This window comes from Leopardus geoffroyi, chromosome E2 (assembly GCF_018350155.1).
Source record: "Leopardus geoffroyi isolate Oge1 chromosome E2, O.geoffroyi_Oge1_pat1.0, whole genome shotgun sequence".
NCBI classification, from domain to species: Eukaryota; Metazoa; Chordata; class Mammalia; order Carnivora; family Felidae; genus Leopardus; species Leopardus geoffroyi.
Genome location: NC_059335.1, coordinates 3341839 through 3366255, shown reverse-complemented (window position 1 = coordinate 3366255; position 24417 = coordinate 3341839). Strand labels below are relative to the sequence as shown.

The 24417-nt window shown below is 62.0% G+C and overlaps 2 protein-coding genes across 6 annotated transcripts; both read right to left on the bottom strand.

The window, feature by feature from the left end:
• Positions 1-7: 7 nt before the first annotated feature.
• On the bottom strand, positions 8-2205 carry TMEM86B (transmembrane protein 86B). Of its 2 annotated transcripts, none has more exons than XM_045441482.1 (3): positions 1921-2205; positions 1428-1674; positions 8-882 (listed from the first exon to the last, which is right to left on the bottom strand). In XM_045441482.1, the coding sequence occupies exons 1-3, from the start codon at positions 1969-1971 to the stop codon at positions 500-502; spliced, it is 681 nt and encodes a 226-aa protein (XP_045297438.1). In that variant the 5' UTR covers positions 1972-2205; the 3' UTR covers positions 8-499. The 2 variants fall into 2 exon arrangements, with proteins under 2 accessions (XP_045297438.1, XP_045297439.1); XM_045441483.1 differs by having other exon boundaries at positions 1428-1671.
• Positions 2206-3147: 942 nt separating this feature from the next.
• Positions 3148-24355, bottom strand: PPP6R1 (protein phosphatase 6 regulatory subunit 1). 4 transcript variants are annotated; one of them, XM_045441472.1, is made up of 24 exons: positions 23818-24355; positions 15111-15343; positions 14654-14840; positions 14402-14539; positions 14244-14309; positions 12838-12950; positions 12639-12752; positions 12099-12261; positions 11862-12014; positions 11606-11740; positions 11211-11275; positions 11004-11119; positions 10832-10917; positions 10586-10675; positions 10404-10501; positions 8345-8402; positions 8069-8250; positions 5340-5464; positions 5096-5243; positions 4927-4997; positions 4743-4824; positions 4258-4368; positions 4105-4176; positions 3148-3994 (listed from the first exon to the last, which is right to left on the bottom strand). In XM_045441472.1, the coding sequence occupies exons 2-24, from the start codon at positions 15335-15337 to the stop codon at positions 3991-3993; spliced, it is 2604 nt and encodes an 867-aa protein (XP_045297428.1). In that variant the 5' UTR covers positions 15338-15343; positions 23818-24355; the 3' UTR covers positions 3148-3990. The 4 variants fall into 4 exon arrangements, with proteins under 4 accessions (XP_045297428.1, XP_045297427.1, XP_045297425.1 ...); XM_045441471.1 differs by lacking the exon at positions 23818-24355 and adding an exon at positions 21955-22760; XM_045441469.1 differs by lacking the exon at positions 23818-24355 and having other exon boundaries at positions 4098-4176.
• Positions 24356-24417: the final 62 nt, after the last annotated feature.

The following is a 24417-nucleotide window of genomic DNA, read 5'->3' as shown; positions in this document are numbered from 1 at the left end:
AGAAAGATTCAGCGCACAACACTGTGAATGTATTTAATGTCACTGAATCGTACATTCAAAAACGGTTAAGACGGTATGTTTGTTAACGAAAGAAAAAGAGAAAGGACCGTTTGTTGTCGTTGTGGGCAGCCCTCCCCCGGTGCCCCTCCCCAAAGACTAGAGATGGCGCCATCCCAGCGGGCACTTCACTTCTGGACACAAACTAGGGCCAGAGGGAAGGGGGCAGGTGGACATGGGAGGCAGGTGGCAGGCAGGCGGGCCCCCCCAACGCGGGTGTGGTTGAGGGGTCTGGCATCCAGAATCAGGCCAGAGGGAAGGCGGCAGGAACTTGGTGGTACGGGGGATTCTCACGTGTCTCTGGGTGGACCGGCCCCTGCAGACAGGAGTCCAGGAGCCTGGCTGCTGTCCCCCAGGGGTTTCTCTGGCCAGGCCGGTCAGTCTGGAGGCCCAGGGCCTCGAGGGAGGGGAGGGGGCCGATACCTGCTCGTGCGAGCCGTGGTCAGCGGGACTTGAGCCTGGGGCTCTGGAAGGCGGACAGGGCAATGAGGAGCTGGGCGGCGTAGTAGGTGGTCATGACCACCAGGCGGGCGTGGGGCAGGGAATGCACGAAGGCGTCCCAGGCCAGCACCGAATCCGAGAGTGTGAAGAGCAGGGCCCCCCAGCGGGCGCTCCCGCCCTTGGCCAGGCCGCGCCACAGCATGCACGTCAGGACCAGGGAGTAGGTCGCCAACATGGGGACCATGCCAGGGGGGAGGTGCAGCAGCACGAGGCCGTTGTACAGGAAGAAGGCCGGGACGATGGGCAGCAGGAGGCCCGGCCGCAGGGGAGTGAGGCCGAGGGCCCAGAGGTAGAGCAGGTGAGCCACGGTGAAGGCCGTCACGCCTGGAGGAGACAGGGGGGGTGGTGCCTGGTGGGCCCGCTTCCCCACGTGGCCACCTTGAACTGCAGAGCCTGAGGGAAGGCCCGCCCCAGGTGCCAGCATCCACCCTGGCCCCAGCACCCGTCTGCCGGGGTTCCGGTGCCCGCCTCCTCGGTGCAGGCCTCCCTTCTCCCCGAGCACCAGAGTGACCTTAAAACACGCTGCATTCCATCCTCACTCCGCTTAGAACTGTCCGCTGACTCCCCACCTTGCTCTGCTCCCCACTTGGCCCCGCCTGCCCACCCACCCGTTTTGACTCGCCAGCAGCTTTCCACCCCAGGGCCTTTGCACTTGCTGGTCCCTCCGGCCCATCCTTCCTCAGATGGCTCCGGCACCCTCTTCAAGACGTTACCTTCTTGGTGAGGCCGTCCTGGACCAGCTAAGGCTGCAACACGTGCAGCCCCTTTGTTTCCCTCCACACAACGCACACCTCCTCAGGGAACGCTGCCCGGCCCCCTCAGGGGAACGAGAGCTCCGCGAGGGCAGGGGCCTGTGCCCGTGGGCTCACCATAGAGGAAGGCCTCAGGCCAGATGAGGCAGGCGTCCCCCACGGCAGAGCACAGGAGGGCCCCCTGCAGGAGCGCCCTGTAGCCCCGGTCCGAGTGCGCCGCCCGCAGGAACACCACCAGGCACAGGACGGGCAGGCACTTGACAAGGGCGCTGATCCAGGACGGCTGGTCTTCAGGGATCCAGAGGAGGAAGTAGATGGCACAGGTGAGAAGGAACGGGCTCAGCCCCCTGCACAGGTGCAGCTGCTTTGGGGGACAAGGGAGTCACTGAGCCCAACCCGGGCCGGGGCTCGGGTGTGGGGGCTTTCCACTCTGCCCCCCCCTCCCCGCCCCGAACCCAGCCACACCGTTGTGGGGGCTGCTCAGGGACCGGGACGTCCCACCTCACAGATCCCAGCCTCCCCGAGAGGGCCAGGACCCCCCAGTTCCTCCACGCTGCTCAGGTCCCCTGGTGCCCAGGCCAGACCCCCTCCCACACCCGCCATCTCTCACTTGGACTGAGAAGCAAGGCTTTTGGGACAGACCCTCTTCCCAGGCGTCCATGTCGGCCTATGACCCCCCAGACTGGTGCGTATGTGGGCACAGGCGGCTTTGGGGGTGGAGGGGACAGCGTGTGGTTACACGTTAACCCGAGGAGCGTCCTGTGGACTCTGGGACTGATAACAGGGCTCAGGGAGATGCTTCCCCCGCCCTGGGGATGGCCCCACCTGGCACCGCCGATAAGGTGCCGGTCAGGACCCAGGGGTCCCTCCTCCCCCACAGCACCCTGTCCTCACCCGCTAGACCTGCCTTCTGCGCAACCCCCTACCTGCCTCCTCCCCACCCCCGGCCCGAGTGTGGTCGTTAAGTGCCCTTCACATCCTCCCCATGCCCAACCAGTCAGGAAGCACAGGGCAGGATTCCGACACCCTCCCCTATGCCCAGGACTCCCTGCGCCTCAGCAGGGGAGCGGAGCCCCATCACCCCATCTCGGGAGGCAGGACCACGTTGGATGGAAACTCCCTCTGCACCTGCCCACCCAGTGTCCCCCAAAAGACTGCCTGGGGGTCCCCCCTGTACTCCGGCCTCCCTGCCACACGCGGTCCTCGGCTCCCGCTCAGGACCCCGAAGCCCTCCCCGTGCCCTGGACGGCCCCCCACGCCAGCCTCCTTGCACCCTCCTGAAGGAGCGAACACCAGTGTCGGGTTGGGTAAGGTCATCACTGCCGAGCTGGTCTGCGGCTTTGGAAGTCATCGGAACAAAGGCTCCTGTGCACGTCAGCAAGTGCACCTGGCCCGTCCCTCACTTCTAGTTCAGAAGGCATGAACTACTAGGCCCACCTATCTTGGCTGGCTGGCCACCTCGGACGCCCTCTGCGCCACTGCAGGAGCTGAGGCTCAGGGGCTTCTGCAAGGCCACCCAGCCGTGTCGCTCCCCCGCCCACCGCTGCCAAGGCCAGGGATAGACCTGCCACCTGCGTGTGGAGCCAGGAGCTGGGACACACAGAGACCCCAGGACAGGGGACCTTGTGGGGACCGGGTCCCAGACAGGGCTGGGCAGGGCTCTGCCCCTCTGCCCCAGGCATTCCTCCTGCGCTGAGCCCGAGTGACCCCACCCTCTGCAGAGCAAGGAGGTCCAGGAGCCTAACTGCGCTCTGCGGGCCACACCTGGGGTCGCGAGGCCACAGTGCAAGGACAGCTCGGGCTGCCCCTCCCCGAGTCCCAGAACTCAAGGTCTCAGTGGGAATCTTAAACTGTATTTATTTATTTATATTTGCAATATGAAATAGAAGCTGGGCACGAACACACGCACACTCACGCCAGCCTGGGGAGGGGGAGCTGGGACAAGGTCACTTGGCAGCTGGGCTGGACCCCAGACCCTCGGGCATGGGAAGGGGACCCCAGCCAGACCCCTGCCGACCCCCCGCCCCGGGGTCCATGGGAGGTGTGGAAGTCTCAGTGAGTGCATCAGGGCCCCACAGGAATGTCCCCGAAGAGACCCCCTCAGATGGGGACTGCCAGCTCCTACAGAGGCAGCAGGGCCGGGCAGGGGTCCTCTAGCCCCCAGCCCGGGTCAAAGTGCAGGGTCCAGGGCAAGGGTCTGGGCAAAGGCACGGCCCCCACTCGGGCCCTCCCCCGAGGCGGACCTGAGCCGAGTGTGGGTGTGGGCATCTGCACCGGAGGCTGGGGGCGTGGTGGTGGGGGGGGCAATGTCCTCGGGATGGGATGAAGGTCCAACCCGCTGTCCCGCCCGCCTGGCCTCCTCCTGGCTCTCCACCCACCCACTCTCTCTATATAATATATAATATAGGTCTCTCTCTCTCTCCTTTCTCTCTACTCGACTCTGTATCTTTATTCTAGGAGACAAAACTCCATAATTTCTTTTCTCAGTGCAAATGGGGGTGGGTAGGGGCCTGTCTCCCTGGCACCAGGCTCCTGGGAGTCCAGAGGAGAGAACGTGGGGGCAGATGGGGGGGAGGGGGTGATGGGGCAACAGGGCCATCGTGGGACCCGCCCTGCCCCCACTTGGGCGGGGTCCACGTGGAGTACGGAGAATTCAGCCGCCACCACCAGGACCAGGCAGTTACCTGGGAACCAAGAGGGAGACCCAGGTGAGCAGCCCGCTGCCCCCACCCCCACAGCCCCCCGCCTGCCCAGCCCCAGCCCAGCTGCTCCCCAGCCAGCCCTCACCACTCACTGGGAGCCCAGGGATGCTGGCCCTCCCGGGGCAGAGCCGCTGGACATCGGAGGTGGTGTAAGGGCCTGGGCACTGTCAGAGGACACAGATGTAGGAAGGTCAGTGCCTCCCCCACGTGACCCCGGCTGCCCTGGGAGGCCGCACCACACTCACCTCTGGCTTTGGGGGAGCCCTGAGGGCTCTGGGCTCTTCTCCCCCTCTGTGGTCTGGGGGTGCTGGCAGGCCGCGGGGGCTGGGACGGAGGTAGCAGGGTCTCTGGTTGCACTGTGTGTAGAGGGTGGATCATCAGTGGGGCTCCCATCACCAATACCCTGTGGACCCTCCCACCCCTAAGAGGTGCACAGCCCAGGGTGGACCCTCCCATCAGAGACCCCTGGGAGCCACCAGGCAGGAGGAGATCCAGATAGCTCTGCACACCGCCTGCCTGCTTCTGGGAGCCTTCCCAGCCCTGGGGCCCTGGGCTCCAGGGTCCTCTGTGGCATCCACACGTGGGCGCAGGCACAGCAGCGGACCCTCAGTCGCCACGAGGCCCCGAGGCAGCAGTGCAGACCTGGGGGGTCCTCTGAGGGCCATTTGGAGCAACTCCAGGGCAGGACCAACCTAGGGGCCAGGCTCCACCTGTCTCCCGAGCCGCTCACCTGTTCAAGGAGCTGGGAGTGGAGCGTGTCCCTCTGAGGGTGGCCTGGAGGTCCCCGAAGCTGACCAAGGCCTGGCAGGGGGCTGTGCGGAGAGAGGCCAGGAGACCTGAGCTCAGCGAGGTCGGGCATGAGCAAGGCCAGGGGACAATGGGGTGGGCGGTGGGGCTGGGCAGGCGACGCTCACCCGAGGGCTCCGCTACTGTGCTGCCGTCTGTGGCTTCCTGAGGTGCTGAGGGGGACGCGGGGTCCTGAGACCTGGGGGGAGGGCAAGGTGGGGGGAGCAGCTCAAGGGCCAGCTGGAGTCAGCGCTCCAGCCCAGGGGCCCAGGGACTGGGTACCCGCTGCGGCCTTACCTGAGCTGCAAGGCGGAGAGGTCCCGGGGAGCGCCGAGGGGCCCCTGTGGGGCAAGGAGACCAGAGCTCGGCTCCTTCTCCCCAGAGTCTCGGGAGCCGGTCGGGGTGTCTGTAGGCACTGGGTCAAAGGTGGCTGGCCAGCTGGGGCCTGGGCAGGGGGAGGGAGGAGGGAGGGGTGAGCATGGCAGGCGGACACCCCACGTGCGCCCCGGCATGCCCCACCCTGCGTGTCGTGTTCACCCACCTGGAGGCTGGGGGCCAGGGCCGGGGTGACAGGGGGGCCCGGTCCTCCCACCGGCCACTCGGCTGTCACCATCATCCTCGTCCTCCTCGTCGTCCTCATCCTCGCTGTCTGTGCTGCCTCCACTCCTGCCCGGAAACCACTGGTCAGTGGCTATGCTGAGACATAGCCAGGTGTCCTGACTACTCAGGGACGACAGAAGGGATGGACGAGTGGGGGCAGCAGGGAAGCCACAGCACAGGCAGGTCAGGGCCTTCCGGGGCCCACGGGGTGAGAAGATGCCAAAGCCCATCCTTAACGTGAACAGCTTCCCGGCCCCCACCCCTGACCTGACACTCTCCCTCCAACCACACACTCGGGGCGGCTGCTCCAAAACTGTGCTCTAAGTATCGACTGACACACGACCCCAGCCCGGGGGACAGCCCGACTGGCCTATGTGTCGCCAACTGGGGAATGGTTAAGAAATGACATGGCTCCTAAGATGCCGAATGCACCATGGTGTGAATGGTTACCGACTGGAAAGGGACCCATCTGCACGCAGCTGAGAGTAAACGCAGACATTCAGCAAAGAGAGAGCAGAAGGGAGCTTCCAGAGTTGGGGGCGGCGGTGGGGGGGGGGGGGGGGGGGGCGGCAGCGCATCTCCTAAACCCACAAGGACCATCACACAAGGTGGAGGAAGCCCAGATGCTCCCCAAGGCCAGGAGCAAGACCGGGGCTGCTCTCCACTTCTGCTCAGGACCATACTGGAGGCCAAGGAGGCAAAACAACGAATTAAGAGGCATCCGGATCAGAAAAGGAGGAGTAAAGCTCTAACTGCAGATGACGTGACTGTGTTCAGACGACCCCAAGGAATCCGCTAAGACTGTTAGAGCGAGTGCCGCAGAACACAACGTCGACGTACAAAAATCCACTCTATTTCTGTACACTTGTGACAATCTCAAAATTCCACTTATGTAACATATGTAGGGATAAATTTAACACAGGAAGCATGAAACTTATACCCTACAAAAGACCCAAATAGAAAAAAGACGTTCCGTGTTCACGGACTGGAGGATGGGATGGGGCTCGCAGGGCACAACCTGAGCTGACCTACAGGTTCCAGGCTGGCTTCAGTTGTTGAAATTAACAAGCTGATGCTAAAATTCACACCGAATCCCAAGGGACCCTGAATAGGCCACAGAGTCTTGAAATACAACCACAAACTTGCAGTCCTCACGCTTCTTGATTTCAAAATACGACACGACAGTAATCAAAACAGGGACGGGGCGCCTGGGTGACTCAGTCAGTTGAGGGTCTGACTCTTGATTTCAGCTCAGGTCATGATCTCACCGTTATGGGACTGAGCCCCACATCAGGCTCTGAGATGAGCATAAAGCCTGCTTAAGATTCTCTGTCCCCCTCTATCCCTCTCCTCTGCTCATATGTTCTCTCTTTCTCTCACTAAAATAACAAAAGAAATTAGGGGGTGGTGCCTGGGTGGCTCAGTCAGTTAAGCGTTCAACTTCAGCTCAGGTCATGATCTCACGGTTCGTAGGTTCAAGCCCTGCATCCGGCTCTGTGCTGACACCTCAGAGCCTGGAGCCTACTTGGGATTCTGTGTCTCCCTCTCTCTCTGCCCCTCCCCTCCTCACACTCTGACTCTCTCTCTCAAAAATAAACAAGCCTTAAAAAATTTTTTTTAATGAAAACAAAAAAAAGTTTAAAGACAAGGAGGTCTTGGCATAAGGACCAATGGACCAAAGAGGCCAGTAATAAACCCACACATACAGTCAAATGATGTGTGACAAGGGCACCGGGTCCATTCAGTGGGGACAGGGCAGTCTCTTCGACAAGAGGTGCTGGGAAGACATTCACACAGAGAGAAGAGGAAGCTGGACCCCCACTTCACACCATACACACACAGCTCGCCACGGGATCAAAAACCTAACTGTAAGACTCTTGGAAGAGAACATGGGGTGAGTCATGACTGGGGTGTTCAAGGACACACACAAGTACACACCAGCCCGGCCAGTAACACAACAGCACACCCAGCAGATGAAAAGTGAAACACAACCACAGCCATGGTGGGGAGGGGGGATGTGTGTGTGTGTGTGTGTGTGTGTGTGAAGACCTCACAAGTAGGAGGAGGAGGCAAAATCTATAGGGCAGGAAGTCAGGACAGTGCCACCTTCAGGGGGCACAGTGGCACGGGGATGGCTCCACTCCCTCATCCGGGTGCTGGCAAAGGGGTGTCTGTGGGGCCGTGCACGAAAAAGTTAAAACTACACAGTGTAATCCTCAAACCAGAAACCACAGGGACAAAGGCCCTGAGCACCTGTTCACAAGGCACGAATCTGGGGTGTGCAGAGAGCTGGTCACAGCCTGTACGGGAGACACCATCACCGCCTCTCCTGTACTGGAGCGAAGGCATACCAATGCCACGTCGGTGGCTCTGTGGGGACACCCGAACGAGAGCGACCATGGGGAGAACAGAGCGGAGAGACAGATTCGCCTGCATCAAAACATTCCTCAAGGACCCACCTCTCTCCGGCCACACACGAGCCACTGCCCTATTCCCTCTGTAGCCGACCTCAGCTTAGCTGGGTTTCTGGCATTCAAAACCGAAGTGCCCCACCTAACACACACCACGTTCTCACGCTTCTCATCCACATTAGCGGGCGAAAACCACATCTCGGGGGCCCGACCGCCCCGCGTGCCGGGCTCCCGGCTGCAGGAGGCGGAGAGGACTCACCGCACACCCGGGGGCTGGCCCAGACGGGCTCCCCTGGCCAGCTGGCGGCCCTGCCAGGCACCATCCTCCTCATCAGATTCCCCGGAGCCCTGGCCCTCCTCCTCGTCCTCGTCCTCGTCCTCCTCGTCATCAAACTGCTGGATTCGGTCCTTGTAGCAGATCTCCAGCAGGCTGGCATTGGGCTGCGGGGTGCAGGGCGGGAGGCTGGGGTGGGCGGCACTGTCTGCAGGACCCCCCACCCCCACCCCCGCACGGCCAGGGACGGGGGGTACTCACGTTCTCGTCGTCGGCGTTGAGGGAGAAGGTGATGTTGGCGGTCTTGTCGAATGGCGCGCTAGGAGGGAAGTACCACAGCAGTGAGGCAGTGGCCGCGTCAGGGCATCTCGAGGTGGAGCACAGAACGCCTCCATCTCCTGTCTCAGCCCTCACACAGGGACGCCCGTTAAGGCGTAAAGATTACCGTTGAGCTCCTTACGCAGGCACATGCTTCCCTGGGGAGACAGTCTAGTGCCCACGGTGACTGGACCCAACACGGCACGGTCAGAAATGGAGACGCAACCGTGTGCCGACTCTGACGGACGGCACCTACTCTGTCTGTTCCCTATTCTGTCCCCGTGCTGCCCTGGGCCTCTGGTAGCTGGAGCAGCCGCACGCAATTTAAGCAGAGACCAAAGAAACAAAACCGAATGAGACCGTGGCCACGGGCCACAAGTGGGGGCTGTCGTCATCCCTCCTGTCTCTGAGGAGTGAGAGCCGGAGGTTCCCAGCGCCAGGCCACAGCACACACGGCCCGCATATCCAGCCCCAGCCAGAGCGGGGCGAGTCTGGGGCTGGGACTCGCCTCACCCCACCCGCCTCTCACGCCTCTCACCCCGCTCACCCCGCTCACGGGGCCGACACCCAGCTCCCTCTGCTCAACTCCCTTTCTGAAAGCCCCACGAAACACTTCCAGCTCCAGGGAAGTGAGCGCACGCACTTTCGATGCCAACAAAAAGTGCTGCCGGGGGCGTCACTTAGTCTCCTCCCGCCAGTCTCCGCCTCATGTCCTTCACCCACTTCTCTGGCGGCGTCGGACATCTGTCCGTCCCCCGCGTTACGGATACTTCCCACATTACCACGTGCCCCCCTCCCCCCAGGAAACACTGCCACGAAGATCTGTGGACAAATGGAGGTCAGTGATCGGAGCGCTGTCCCGGCTCCTGACACCGAGCAGACACGCCCACGCGGTGTCCTCGCGACCTCTCCACCCAGACACGCAGAGCTGGTCCCGGTTGGGCAGTCCACTCTGGCAGCCTGAGCCCTGCCAGGCAACGTCTTCAGCTCCAACATCCTAAAAATATTCATCTACCTTCCACTCTAGGACGCTTCATGGCTTTCAAGGTTTTTTAAAGGAGTCTGTAGCCCCACTGGAAATGATGTGACGGTGGAGGCAACAGTTTCCATCAAGAGGACAGCTGGTAGTCCCCACACCGTCCTCCACCAGGGCGGGGTCTTCTCTCTAGGGTCCAGGGCTCGGAGACACAGCCAGAACCGCCAGGCCATCCATGCACCGGGCACTGAGCTGGGCAGGGTAGCAGCGGACACAGAGCTCACGTCCACATAGGCGAGGCAGCCCAGTCGCCAGCCAGTGCCCGTCACGCAGCAGTGATCCTGCTCCCACACCAGCCAACACGCACCTCAGTTTCCCCAGCTCTAACGGGGCTCCTGAGCCCTAAGCAGAGGAGGATGGTGGGCACATGACAGGACACCACCCAAGAAGCACCCAACACACTGCTAGCGATGAAGCAAACGCAGACAGGGACCTCAGCTCAGCTGCCCCCGACCCAGGGACATCCGTGGCCCCCCAGCCCCCACAAGTGACACTCAGCCACTGGTCCTCTGCTACCTTCCAACTGCTGCCACCAGATTGCTCATGCAATTTACGTGATGTTAGAAAATCCTAATTTTCTTCTGTCGACTATAAAAGCAACAAATACCTGTGCTGGAAAGCTCGGAAAATAAAGAAGAAAGTTGGTGACGGCTACACCAAGTTAAAATATTATTAGACCACAATTACAAAGAAGCACACGTAGTCACTGAAAGAATTTCTCCCGTCAGCCTGGGGCCTGTCAGCCTGGGGCCTGTGCAGGCGAGAGGATGTGGGGGCCACTCCGGCTTCGAGGACCCATCCCAGGAGCTCCACACGGCCCAGCTCAGGCCCAGCTCGGCACGAGGCCTGTCCCCACCCACACCAGGGAAGATGGGAAAGATGGCAGGAGGAGCCACAGGGCAGGTGAGTGCTCACTTTCCGACCCACGGCCCCGTGCCCCCACCCTGTCAGGGAGGGCGCACTTACTTCACACTCTCTTCCTGCTCCCCAAACTCCTCGTCGTTGAAGCCAAAGTGGTCGATGAAGGCAGAGGTCATGCGCTGCATCTGGAAGTCCATGAAGGCCTGAGGAGGAGGGGCGGGCGGTGGTCAGGGGCTGGGTGGGGCCCGGAGGAGCAGGGCAGCCCCCGTCCCCGCCCTGCAGCCCACCTGCTGCAGCACCGCCTCCTCCGGGAAGCTGAACTCCTTGAGCCGGTCGTCCTCATCGTCGCTGGAGGAGTGCAGGTGGTGGGTGCTCACCTGGGACGGGTGAGCAGGCAGGAGTGAGGACCAAGGTGGGCAGGGTGTGGGCGGACAGGGGTGAGGACCAGGGCGGGGAGGTATGGGCGAGTAGGGGCGAGGACCGGAGGGGTGTGCGCAGGGGAGAACCCCGACGGAGGGGAGAATCAGCCTCACCAGGTCCACTGTGTTCTTCCTGTTAGTTTCTGCCAGGGGTCCGGACACGAAGGCCTCCCACTGCTCCTGCTGCTCACTGGGCAGGTCTGCTCCGAGGGAAGGGGACAGGTCATGAGGGGCCCCACGGCGTCCTCCCCTGCCCTCCAGAGCTGGGGTGTGCCCAGGCCCTCACCCTTCAGCAGCTGCCCCAGCTGCTCAGCGTTGGGCCCCTTCTCCGCGTTCTGCACCAGGGCATTGGCCAGTCTCGTCAAGTGGCCCATGTAGCCCTTGCGAGGGCCCCCTGCAGACCTGGACAAGATCAGAGGCCGAAGCTGGACACTGGCCACACCTGCCCCTGCCCCGCCCTCCCCTGGGGGCAGGGGGCCCGGGGGATGCTCACTGCACGAGGTCGTTCTCCTCCCAGGAGGTCAGGATGCGCTCTACCAGGCGGCACTGCTGCAGCAGCTGGGACAGCAGGGTGGGTGTGGGGGCGGGGCCAGACTCCGCCCCTCCTCCCCTGCGTCCCTCCAGCCCCACCCCCATGGAGGTGCTGCTGGACAGCTCCTCCCTGAGGCCCTGGGCTAGATCCAGGGGCGCCATCCCTCTGTCTCCCAGGACACCGGCTGCCCTGAGGGCACCACATCCTGCACCTACCTGCACCATCACCCCCCATTTCTCGAAGACAGACCTAAGACAAGGCCGAGCCCCACCCCCAGCACGCACAGGCGCCCAGCAGGCAGACCCGGGGCAGAGCCCACCTGAGGGGAGAGAAGGGGACCTGGGAGCCCAGCTCACATGTTTCACGACGGGGTTTGGAGCAGGTGTCTCGAGGCCACTGTCGGAAGGAGGCCCAGCGCTCAGCATGGCGCTCACACACGACTCCACTTGGGCATGCAGGAAGTTGTTGAACACGTAGTGGAAGAAGAGGTCCTGGGTGGGGGAAGCACAGGCTGGCACCGAGGCCCCCCACCTGCCCTGTGCCCCCAGCCCTGCCCAGGGGCCCCCGCCCAGTCCTGACCCCCTCGGCCCCCCACCCCCCTACCCTCCGCACCAGCATGGTGTTGGGCACATCCAGTGCCAGGAGCTCCTGGGTCAGGGCTGCATCGTTGGCGCTCAGGGCGCTGGCCAGCAGCTTGACCACGTGCAGCCGGGTGTTGCCCAGTGGTGGGGCCAGGCTGCCCCACGTAGTACGCAGCGGCTCCAGCTACAGGCAGAGGGGTGGCTCAGCGCTGCCCAGGATGTGAGGCCACCCTCCCTGCCACCCTCCCTCCCCGGCATCCCAGCCCACCTCGGGGGGCTCAAGCAGGAGCTGGTGGAAACGGCCAAGGCGTGGGCGCAGGGCGTGCAGGGCGCCTACACTGGACGTGGTGCTGTCCAGGGTCGCCTGGGCCAGGAGCTCCAGCTGCCCGTCCACACTGCTAAAGAAGTTGTTCACGGTCACAGACTCAGACCTGTGGTAGGGGACAGGACAGAGGACCTGTGTGCATAGATATGCACACATGTGGCACTTCTGGGAGTGAAAACCTGCTTCCCTGGGAAGGGTAGGGCAAGGACCAGGGGCGGGTGCTCAGGGACTGTGCAGGACAGGCCCCACTGTCTCAGGCAACCACCTGCCTGAAGGGCCCTGGATTCAGACAGCTACCTCCAAGCCACAGGCGGTTTATTTGGCCTCAGATATGAGCAGAGGACTCTCTTCCCGGGACCCCAAGTGACCACCAAGAAGGAGCCAGCCCTTGTAGAGGCCATGTCCCCATGAGTTTCGCCTCTAGATGCAAAGGCAGGGCTCTGAGGGATGGCTCAGCCACCTGGGGGGGCTGGCCCCCCTCACCTTGGCCTTCTGGGCTCCAGCAGGGTCAGCAGCACCTGGATCCCGCTCACGATGACAGACTGGCTCTGCTCTCCCTCCAGCATGTTGCTTAGGAGCTGCTCGATCGTCTCCTGCCTGGGCCAGGGGACAGGGCGGGGTCAGGGTGCAGGGCTCTGGACGGTTTCCCTCCCTGGGCCTGGGAACTGCCCCGCAAACCCACTTCTCCAGGGTGGCCAACAGCTGATCAGGCTCTGGGCTGTCCTGGACCTGGATCATCTGCTCCCGGCTCAGGCGGATGATGTCGCACAGGGACTGGGACGCATTGGAATGTTGCTGGGGAGGCAAACAGAGAGCTGAGGACACCAGCCCAGCTGCTGGGCCCCTCGTGAGCTGACCAGCTGGCCTGCAGGAACACAGACATGGGGAAACAAATGCCGAGGGAAGAAAACGAAGACACCAAATGCTCGGAGAGGACAGACGACGAAGAAATGGGAAACCCAGGAAAGCTTCCTGGAGAAGGTGACACCCCATCTGCTATAGCCAAAGGAGGGAACGACCAGATAGATGTCCAGAGTTTGGTGAGTGGATAAATACCAGTGATGTGTCTGCATGCCAGAACATTCCTCAGCCTCAGGAAGGGACGGAGCACCGACATGCCACAACACAGGTGAGCAAAGAGGCCAGTCATGAAAACCATGTATTTCGTGATTCCATTCGTACAGTGAGTCCAGGAAAAGGAAACCCAGAGACAGAAAGCAGACTGGTGGCTGCTGGGGGCTGGAGGACCGCAAGGCAATGGGGTGACAGCTAATGGGCACAGCATTTCCTTTCTGGGGTAATGAAAAAGTATTCTAAAACAATGTGGTGATAATCACACAATTTTGTGAACACACTAGAAACCACTGAATTGTGTTCTAAATAGGTGATCCACATGGCACGTAATCTATATCTCAACAAAGCTGTTACAAAGAAAAGCCAAGAAAGAAACATGAACACAACTCTTGAGTGTAACCTACTGAGCAGCTGCCAGGGCCCACCTGTGCAGACCCCAGACCCACCCGGGCCACGGGCCGCTCACTCTTCAGAGCCCCTGTGCCACAAGGCCTGCACAGCCCTCACCCTACAGGGATGGATACTGGCTAGATGCCCAGGGCTAACTCCCCACGCCTGTGGGCCTCGGCTCTGTAAGCCAGCAGCTCCGGAAGATACGGCGAGGCCCCGTGAGCTGCAGTGAGGATGCGGAACCTCTGTATGGATTCTCTGAAGCACAAGTAGGGTCTACCTGCCAGGTCACAGTCAGCAGGGGAGGGGGCGGGGAAGGGACCCCGGGGGGGGGGGGGGGGGAGGCTGGCAGTGAGGGGGCCTAGAGCCCGAGGCCCCTCGCCAGGCTGCGACCCATCATATGCTAGGCAAGGTCCTGGTTCACCAGACCCCGTCCGTGTAGGTCCGGCCCCTCTTACTCTCAGCAAGAGACTCAGGGCATGCACACACCAGGTTCTAAAGCTTCCCTTCTTCACCAGTTCACCTCTTAGGAAGGGAGGAGGGGGCAAAGCCTGTGTGAAGAGCAGATCTGAGGGAAGTGGCCGGGCCACAGGTAGGAACAGCAGGCGAGTAGGGGACACTCACATTGTCATCCTTTGACGGGTGGATCTGATCAATGAGCCGCTGCACGATCTTCTCCTCATTGAGCCACTGGGGGTGAGAAGCAGGAGCGCTCGGCTCACCGGCCCGCCCACCTCCGGCAGGCCCCACCCCCTCCCGGCAGGCCCCGCCCCCACACTCACGTTGACCACGTCCTGCCTCAGCTGCGGCCGCTCCACGCAGGTGAGGAGACGCAGCAGGAGGTCCATGATGGCCGAGGTGCCGATGTGCTGCAGCAGCAGGTCCACGAAGTCGTCCTTCTTCCGCAGGAAGGACACGAGCTGGGGGCCAGAGGGGCAGCGCTCGTCAGGCTCGTCAGGCTCGTCACTCAGCCGACCCAGCAGGGCCCGCGCACCTGCCCGCCTGCCCACCACCCTGGCCCTGGTGCGGCGTACCTGGTCTGTCTTGCGGTTGATAAGGATGCCCATGACCTTGCTGAAGAAGCTGGCGAGCAGTGGGTTGAGGCTGCCGCTGCTTTGCAGGAAGCCATAGAGCCGGTTCAGGAGGGACTCGTCGGCACCCAGCGCGTCGTTGATCTGGGGCACGTCTGAGGTCAGGATCTCGCAGGCCACGCTCGGGTACCTGGGGGTTCACATCCAAAAAGGGTGGCAAATGTCAGGGAAGCTGGCGGGGCCACCCTTGCCTGCCCATGCCCTCCTGTCAGAACCCACTCGTGGCTCCCCACTGCCCCCAAGGCTACAGTCAACCTGAGCTTGGACCCGACCCCCACCGCCCTTCTCCCAGGCCCACCCCCAGGTGACCTCTGACATCCGCCTTCACCCCTGCTTCCCGGCCCCCCGCCTGCACGGGGCCCAAGTAGGGCAGTGGCCGGGACGACGGGGTGGGGCTCACTTGTAGCGTAGCCGCTCCTCCCCGCTGGCGGGCGGCTCCTGGGTGACCCAGGCCACCATGGCCTGCAGGTGCGGCGGCTGCAGCAAGAAGTCCAGCAGCTTGCGGTTGACGACCTTGCACTCCTGCAGCACGTCCTCTTCATCCAGTAGCTCGGGCAGGCTTAGGTCCTCCCGCTCCAGCAGCGCGTCGAGGTGTGAGCTCGTGTGCAGGTCAAACTTCCAAAACATGGCGCCCTGGGGGCGAGGCCTGTCACACTCCCGCCTCTGCCGGCTCTGCCCCGCCACGCCCCACTCCCTCCACCTCAGCCACCTATTGCTGGATGACCATGGCAGCCTGACAGGGCCACCCTCTAGTCCAGAGGGTAGTGCACACCTGAGGCCAATGGCCCTGACCAGCCCTCCGCCCCCAGTCGCGGGTGAAGTCCGGGGGCGGGGGGGGGGGGGGGGGGGGAGGAGGGGGGCTGGGGGTGCACACACGTGGCCTGCAAAGAAGAGCCCTGAGGCTGTGCAGAGCCCCTGCGATCCTGTCCCCGTCCAGGGCCTGTGTCCACGGTCCCAAATCTGGGCAGGGACCCTGAGAGTACGGGTGGGAGCAGTGCTCATCCTGGAGCCTCTGGCATCAGACTCGCTTCAATCTGTATTTGAACAAATTCAAATGCCCCATGGTTGCCAGCATGGGGCTGCTGGCCAGCCCAGCAAATCACCATGCCACGTGCAGGGCGTGGGGCGGCGGCAGAGGGAAGTCTGAGATGTCTCCAGGCTGTGGCTGTTGCCTGGATTCTACATACACACACACAAACACACCCAATCCCCCCCTCCCCCCCCAGGGCCCGGGACAAGGAAGAGGAAAAGCGGGGGAGGGGGCCCTCCCAGAAGAGCCGCTGACTGGGGCCCAAAGGAACCAGGACAGGGTAACTGACTCAGTGGGGAGGAGGACAAGGCTGCGTCCCACTCCCCGACCAGGAGCACTTCACCGGGAGCACTCCCTGGGTGCCTGGGGGTCTGAGCCCACTATGCACGTGGACTCAACCAGGCCTCTACAAAGGCCTACGGCTCCCAGTCCAGACCTCCTGCTAGGCCTGCCCTGCACTTGCCACCAAGCTCCCAGGCCACTAGTCCCCCACGCAGAGCACCCGTGGCCCCCTCTGAGGACACGTCGCCACCCCGCTGCAAGACAGGCAACTCATGCCCAGGAAAGTTGGGGGCTCCCCAGCACCACACAGGTGCTGACCAGAGCTCACATTCGTCACCTGCCTGTGAAGACCACCTAAAGCAGAGGCCACCGAGGATGGACTGCGAGGCCCTCCCTCACCTTCTCTGCCCCACACCACCCACCATGGAATGGAGCCCAGGCCCAGAGCACAAAGTGGCTCTGACTCCCTCGGGAAGCAGCCAGGACTCAAAGCCAGGGCAGAGCGGCACACGCATGGCTTCGGTCCCTTCGAGACACCGCCCCCCCCCCCCCCCCCCGCACCCAGCCCTCCCTCCCAGCCTCTGTGGGAGACTACTCACCTCCAAGCGTCCTCCCCACCCGCCGTGCCCTCCCGCCGTGCCCAGGAACAAGTGGCTCTAAATTTGCAATGATCCCAGATCTGGGGCCCTGGCGATTCCTCGGCCCTGGCTCAGGATGGCGGCAGGTGGAGTGGAGTAGACACCACCGTACGAGACGGCAGCAGGCACCAGGTCCCTGCCAGGGTGGCGGGGGGCCCTCCCACAGGCCCAGAGGTCCCGTCCCACAGCACACAGGGACTCTCCCCTTAGCCCTCCACCCTCCACTCCACGCTGGCCACTTTTCTCAAACACAAACTTGAGTGCCTGGTGTTCGCTCGCGGCCAGAAGCCCAAAAGGGCTCCCTGGGTCTCGCCATTTGAGGCCCCAGGGGCCCCTGCCAGCCTTCCAGCCCGCTCGGGCCAAGCCCAGCCTCCCCTTGGACCTCCACTCCCACAGCACTGGCACACACTGGCTCTCTCACACCTACACGGCGCCTCCCCAAGGAAGCTACAGCCTGGCTCCTCACAGGTCATCCTGCAGCTGCCATTTAGGGGTGTGCCTCCCCCAGCCTGCGGCCGGCCCTCCTGAAGAGGTCCCTGCAGGACATCACTGCCCCATGCTGGACATCTAGGCCTCCTGGCATCACAGAAATGGAGGGGGCCCCTTCCCTAACATGCCAGGCTGATGTCCCACATCAGCTGTGTACTGACAGCCTTCAGGACCGTCTGGCCTTTATCTCTCCCTACTCTCATGACTGCCCCCCAAGAAGGTATGGATGGCCCCATTTTACAGGCGAGGATGCTGAGGTGCACAAAGGCGACTGTCCACCCAAGCTCCCGGAAGGTAAAGTCTCCGGGCGGGGGGCCTTGTCCTGTTCACTTACAGAGGAACGGGCAGGCTCAGGCCCAAGTTTGGGCAGGGCCAGCTCGGCCTGGCTCTGCCATCCTCGCCCAGACTCTGACGGCTGGCCCCTTCCCGGTCCTCGGGGGCCTGGCGGGACACTCAGCTTCAAGTCTAGCGCTTACTCAGGAGACACGTCTGAATTCAGGGAGGCACAGCCTGCACACCTGCCCATCACTCAGCCACTGGGGGCGCTTCTCTAACCTGCAGAACCCTCACCCCGACCAGGCCCCGCCACCTCTCTCCATTCTGTTCCACAGGCATCCAGGACCGTCTTGCTAAGACAGAACCTGACCACGTCCTGTCTGCTCAGGAGCCTGAGAGCTTCCCTCCGCTCTCAGATACATCTAAATTTTGCCCCGGCTGCAGGCCTGTGTGAGCTGGCTCCTCCAGCCACCCGCACACCGCGTTCCTCACCTGCACTGGACACACCGGCTTTTCTGTGTGCAGAGCACACTTGGCCTCGGATCTTCTTAGCAACTCTGCTCTTGCTGCCTCGCCGGCCTGGGATGTCCCAGTAACCGGCTCCTTCTCATCCTTGGGGTCTCCTGCCAAGCCTCTACCCCCCGAGAGGGTGGAAGCAGTGCTCTGGCACCCCCTCCATCCACCAGCTCTGGAATGTGCACCCCGGTCCGCACGACAGTGTGCTGTCACACAGTGCACGTGCCCTGGTGCCCTGACCAGATGACGGGCAGCACAGGCAGAGCCTTCCTCGTTAGGCTGCTGTGAGCGCCCAGGGGCAGCACCCTGCACAGCACCTGGTACGCGATTCGATTATGTTCAAAATAGCAGCAGAAAGATACCCCCGTCTGCAACCCCCTACGTGTCATAAGGCCCCTGCCCCCTCTGAGGCAGCAGGTGACATATCTGCCAGGGCATCGCTCCTCCCATGTCCTCCCCCCCTCCCCCCCCCTTTAAACCACAGTCACAGGTGGGGGTGGGGAGGGGAGGAGGGCTGAGCCGGTGCTGAGTGTGCACCCCCGGGCCGTGTGACAGGGAAAACATTGAACATCACACCCCACACTTTAAAGTACTCAGCGACTCTCCTTTGCATGCAGGCAATTCCCTCCATTTGCTGAGATCCTAGACCTTCTCAAGAAACCCTTCTACGCTTGATGGACGTCCTCTCTCTTTGGGTAACAAATCTGTGACAGGCCTTGTGCTACAGGCCAGAAAACTAAGGGCTGGCACAGGTGACTCACCAGCCCCAAGGCACTGAGCTGGGCAAACCTGGGGCCAGGACCCCCTTGAGGGGCAGCCACCACCCAGGCTGTGAGAGGCAAGGAGCTCAATGTGGCAAGCACACCACCTCCTTCTCCACTGGAGACTCACGTGAGGGGGAGACCAGAGAGTTCAAAAGACCCCCTAAGCCCAGGCAATGAAGCCAGTCACCAAGGACTGCGTGTTGTAGGATGCCACTTAACGTGAAACATCCACAAGAAGCAAACCCATAGACAGAAAGCAGATTAGTGGCTTTCAGGAGCTGGGGGAGACTGGGCGTGGGGGTGGGAGCACCTGCTAATGGATATGAGATTTCCTTTTGGGAAAAGCATATCTAAAAAAAAACCCCCAAAAGTTCTAAAATTGAACGTACACAATTTTGTCCGTTACACCTCAATGAAAAAAACCTACTACGGTGATGTCTGCACAACTCTGAATATACTAGAAACCACTGACTTGTGCACTTTAAATAAATGAACCACATGACGTATAAATTGTATCTCAACGAAAACCACTACCAAAAACAAAACCAAAGTTGCTCAAGCCTGTGGTGACAGGGCCGGGGCCAGGCCTCACTCTGTGTCCAAGTCACCCAGAGCTAACCAGACGCCAGCTGCCAGAAAAGCTGAAGCACAGAAAGCATGCACAGGTTCCCCCTTCCACACCCCCAACATCCCTGAGCTAAGCAGGACCCCCCACAGCTGAGGGGCAGGGCGGGGATGGGGCCCAGACAACATCCCCTGAAAACCTACACACCAGCATGGGCACCTGGGCTCCACATCAAGACAAGAGAGTGAATATTCCCATTTGACAGACATGGGGACAGGGGCCCACAGGGACAGAGCCGTGGCCACCAAGAGGCAGAACCAGGACTCAGACAGCCCCCCTCTCCTGTCTACTGGCGGAAATTGTCAAAGCTGAGACCCGCCCACTTCCAAAGCACCTAGTTAGAGGGCACGGGATCAGGGCATCATCCCCAACCTCTCCCACGGGTTGGTTGTGGACAGCAGCTAGGGTTTCCTTCCCCAAGCTGCTTTCCAGAGAGCCGGTGTAAGGTGGGGAGGGGCGGGCGGGGGAAGGGGGGAGAGGTGGGGAGGGGTGGGCAGGGGAGAGCCCGCCCACCGTAAGACAAGACAGGAGAGTGCCTGGTGGTATGGGGAATGAACTCCAGGGGCCTCAGAACCCAGGTGGCCCCTTAAACTCTCAGAACCTAAGGTCGTTCCTCCAAAAATCAGAGAGGCTGCAAGGATCACACGCAAGTGAGTGGCGGCTGGTGCCTACAAGCATCATGTCTCAAGCTCCACACAGAACAGAGATGGAGATACAGGAGAACAGGAGAACAGGAACACACACACACACACACACACTCTCAATTCACTCCAACCTCAAGTCCTGATGCCCAACCCCATCTTCCCACTTAACAGAACTTGCTGGAAGCCCTGGGAATTGGATGGGCCGGGGGGGAGGGGGGGTCCATTCTCACTCTAATGGGGTGAGCCTGGGCCAGGCACCTGGTATCCTGGAGCCTCATCTCCTCATCTGTGAAATGTGTTCACAGCCCTCAGGAAGAGTCCTGTGAGAACGGCCAGCTCAGGCAGGTGGTCCTGACACGGCAGTGCTTGGCAGCTAGTGGCCCCTTCCTGTAGGTCCCTGACCCCGCCGAAGCCCAGACACTCCCAGCGGGACGGAAGGAGCTGGACAGTAACCCAGGGGTGATAGCTTCAAAACCAGAAAACCCAGAGACAGACTCTCCGCACACCTGCTTGAGCGACCCAGGTCATTCAAATACTCTGGCAGGCGCCTCGCACCCCACCACCCCCACCCTATGCAACTCTTAGCAAACTTCAAGAAAACGGAAGTGACTACCACTGGTTTTTAGCAACCGTTTGAAAACCATGACTGGCTGCAAACGGAAGAAGGGGAAACTGTAAATGAGAAAGGAAGCCATTAAAAAAGAAAACCACCTCTCTCTCTGCCAGCTTGGCACCATCGCCGCGGGTCTCTTGCTCTGCTGTGTGGTTCTTAGGCCTGTGACAGCAGCTGCCCTCCCAGGAGCCTGCCCACCCCGCCCCTGCCCTGCCCAGGCTCAGACAGGGCCTGACTGCAGGGCCCAGAGTGCCGGCCCCACTGCACCGCCGATCTGCCTCCACCATCTCTGGCGGTGCCAGGGAGCCCGGGGCCCGATCCTCTACCTTCCACCCCTTCCTCGCCTGCCCTGGCCACGAAGCCCCTGCAAGCAAGCGCGTCTGGGGTGGCCACCTGAGTGGCCCAGGGGCTCAGGGGAGGGTCTAGCGCTGGCAGAGGCCGTCTCTGGCCTGCAGGCGCCGCCACCCTCAGCCATCACAGGGCCACAGGCTGCTGAGATGAGACACAAGCCCTAGCAGGGGAGAGAACCCGTGACTAAAAGGCCGGCCTCAGCTCCTTGAGCGCTCAGCAGGTCCAAGGGCTATGAGACCACCTCCCTCAAGTCTCCCCAACTGTCAGCTCTCTGCCAAGTCTGGAAAGGGGGTAGGGGACTTCGATTCCGAGGATAGGACAACAGTAACGGCGACCCCACGACCTGTGAGTAGGATGCAGAACCCAGCACAGACCTAGCAAGGTAGGCAGCAGGATGCCCATTTGGGACAAGGGGCCACTGAAGCCAGGGAAGGAGGGACCTGGCCACAGCCACAGAGGACAATAAGCTGGGACTTGTCCGTGGCTTGGGAAAGCCTGGGAGGGGTCCCCAGTTAGGGGGACACCCCAGACCACATTCTCCCAGGGGAGGTGGCCACTTGGGTCCAACCCCGGGAGATGGAATAATTAGGAATTAGAAGATTGCAGACCCCTGGCCAACGACTAAGGAGGGACCTGAAAGCTCACATTCGGGACTGTCACTTGGATCAGTTATGGGTTCAAAGGAAAAAAGGAAAACGGCTATCAGATTTTGAAATAGCCCTTGGAACACGAAGAGGAGCAGAGTCAGTGTTCCAGGGAGATCCAAAGTCAGAACAGCCTGGGTTCCAATCCTGCCTCTCCAAATATAATCCCTGTGGCCTTGGACTCCATCTCCTCCCTCAGGAGACACCTCACGGTTACCATAAGATCACACCTCCCACGGGAAGATCTATAAAGCGGGTGTTCAAAGAGAAAACCATGCTTGGCCTGGAAAGGAGGGCGTGTCCCCACCCCCCACGTGCTGAGCCTGCCCTAGAGAGCTGGTGAGCCAGGGGCGCCCGGAAGGCCTCTCTCACCTCATCTCTTGCTGCAACCCGCATGGTGCTCAACACTCCCGCCACACCTGGCTGCTCGTGGGCACCCTTGCCTCTGCCCTGGCTGGCTGCTCCCTCTGCCTTCCCTCCAGCTCTTTGGGCCTGACTAGCTCCTCCTGGGTCCTTCAGGCTTCAGCACAGACACCACTTCCTCCAAGAAGCCTCCCCTGACTTCGTTAGGGGCCTGCTCCACACTTCCACAGCTTCCGTGGTCACCCTGTGACAGCATCCGAGCGCTCTGTGACAGGATCTGCCTGTTCGGTCACCTGCCTCCCTCTGCAAGATGCCAACTTACCGGGACTTAGCATAAGGCCGGGCCCACAGCTAGAGATACTTATTAAAAAAAAAAAACACCTCAAGTCCAGAGGGGGAGCGTGACCTGTTGAAGGCACTTCCCATAGACCCTGAAAAAGTGCTGGTGATCGGGGTAGGCGGGAACCAGAGGGCTCTCCTCTGATGCAGAGAAACTGTAGACGAACCAACAAAAATCCCTGAAAATACTAAAATAAATCAAAATACACAAGTCAGAACACACAGCCAATCACGAGTACCAACGGGGCAGATAAGGCAAAACTGTACACGACACCCAAGCTAGACAGCAGGGTTTCTGTGCCGCAGCACTGCTGGTATCTGGGGCTGGAAAATAGTCTGTGGCGGGGGCTGTCCCATGCACTGTACAACGTCCAGCAGCATCCCTGGCCTCCACCCACCAGTAGCACCTTCCTCATAACAATCGGCACCTCCTGCCATTGCCAAATGTCCCCTGGAGGACACAACCGCCCCAAGTTGAGAGCCACTGCAACACGTAATCCCGAACCTAGTAATAATACTCCTAAAAGCTACTGATCCTGGAGCACTTCCTGTGCCTTGCGTGAGGGTCCAGGCTTCCCGAAACGGCCCACTGAATCCCCACTGAATCCCCAGAGCCGCCGAGTGAGAAGAACACTGACATCAGCACCATTTTACACACCACTGAAGTTTCTTTACCACTCCGAACCCGGTACCACACCTAACGCATCTTCCTTTCCAGAAACATCTTGCCTCTGGGGCCGGAGTGAACGGTAACGTCTGTGGCCTCAGCCCAGGCTCAGGTGTGTAAAAGAGCGAGCAAGAAAGACCTTAACCAGGAGATCACATTCAAGGGGCCGGACAGGCAGCGGCACCAAGGCCCTCCACCCGCCCGCTCCCGACACTTCTGCAGACCACTCCCCGGTTCCCACCTTCACAGGCTTGCACGTGCTGCTCCTTCCACCCGGAAGGCCCTTCTTCCCACTCTCCATCTGTCAACCCCCTACTCGTCCCTCCCAGACAGAGAACGCCACAGCCACCGAGCCAGTCTCCCGAGCCCCTCCTCTGCGGCCCGCAGGCCCTGAGCCACCTCCATCACAACACCCCTAATTGTGACTGTCCGGCAGGGCCTTTGTCTCCCCAGGGCAGGGCCTGGGGCTGGTCCCTGCCTCTGCCGCCTGCCTTCAGCAGGCCTGGCTGGCTCCGCAGGCTGCTTCCAGAGCCCTCCTCACACGCTAAGCCGGGCAGGGAGCAGGGAGAGCCTTGCTGCTCTAGTGGGCCTGAGCCCCGGGCAGGGGTACGGGCAGGGTCAGAGGCGGGGAGTCTAAGGACAGGAAGGGGGTGTTCCAGGAAAAGGGGCTGAGGAGGAAAAAATGGAGATGTCCCAGGAGAGTGGGGCTGAGTCCGAGGAGGGGAAGTTGGAAGCGAGTGGGGGAATCGGAGGGAGACCGAGGAGGTGAGCTGGCCGGCGGGAGGCCGAGAGGAGAGACTAGGGAACTTGGCCGGGGGGGAGGGGGGGGTCCGAGAGACCCTCGGGGAACCCGGGGGCCCGCTCACCTGCGCGGGGGGGCGGCGGTTCCTCGCACTCGGGGCTCATCGGGGCGCCCCCCCCGCCCCGCCGCCGACGGCTCCGGCCCCGCCTCAGGGGCCCGGTATGAGGGGGCGGGGGGCGGCGGCGGCGGGGGCTCGCGCTAGCGCGTTCGGGCCTAGGGGGCTCCCCGCGCGCCAAGCTCCAGAGTCCGGGGGTCAGCGCCGGCCGGGAGCGGACGGAGGCGGGCGTCCGGGGCTCGCCGGCGACCGGGGCCGCGGGGAGGTCGGTGCGGCCGCGAGGCCGGCGAAGGCCCTCAGCGGGGAAGTGGTCCCGGCTGGCCCGGCCCGGCGGCGCGCGGGAAAGCAAAGGCCGGTCAGAGAAGACGTTGTCCTCCGCAGTCCGAACAGGCCGCAGGGCTGAGCAGCGGCCGACGGAAGCCGAAGCCCACTTCCTTCGGCGCCCCCTTCCTCAAACGGACCGCGTCTTCGGACTCTGCAGTCGGCTCGGGGCCTCCGACGCCCGGCTCCGTCCGCCACTATCCCACAATCCCCTAGCGCAGGGGCACGCAGGAAGCCCCGCCCACCCGCCGCCGTCCGGGTGCGCGGAGGCCGCGCGCCCGGGCCCGG

Coding starts and splice junctions, on each gene's coding strand:
- TMEM86B (XM_045441482.1), bottom strand. CDS start 1,971: ATGGACGCCTGGGAAGAGGGTCTGTCCCAAAAGCCTTGCTTCTCAGTC. Junction 1,675..1,920: donor AGCCTTGCTTCTCAGTCCAA/GTGAGAGATGGC, acceptor TGTCCCCCAAAG/CAGCTGCACCTGTGCAGGGG. Junction 883..1,427: donor GCCTGAGGCCTTCCTCTATG/GTGAGCCCACGG, acceptor TGTCTCCTCCAG/GCGTGACGGCCTTCACCGTG.
- PPP6R1 (XM_045441471.1), bottom strand. CDS start 21,978: ATGCGGGTTGCAGCAAGAGATGAG. Junction 14,310..14,401: donor TGAGGCAGGACGTGGTCAAC/GTGAGTGTGGGG, acceptor TCTCACCCCCAG/TGGCTCAATGAGGAGAAGAT. Junction 12,951..14,243: donor ACCCGTCAAAGGATGACAAT/GTGAGTGTCCCC, acceptor TTGCCTCCCCAG/CAACATTCCAATGCGTCCCA.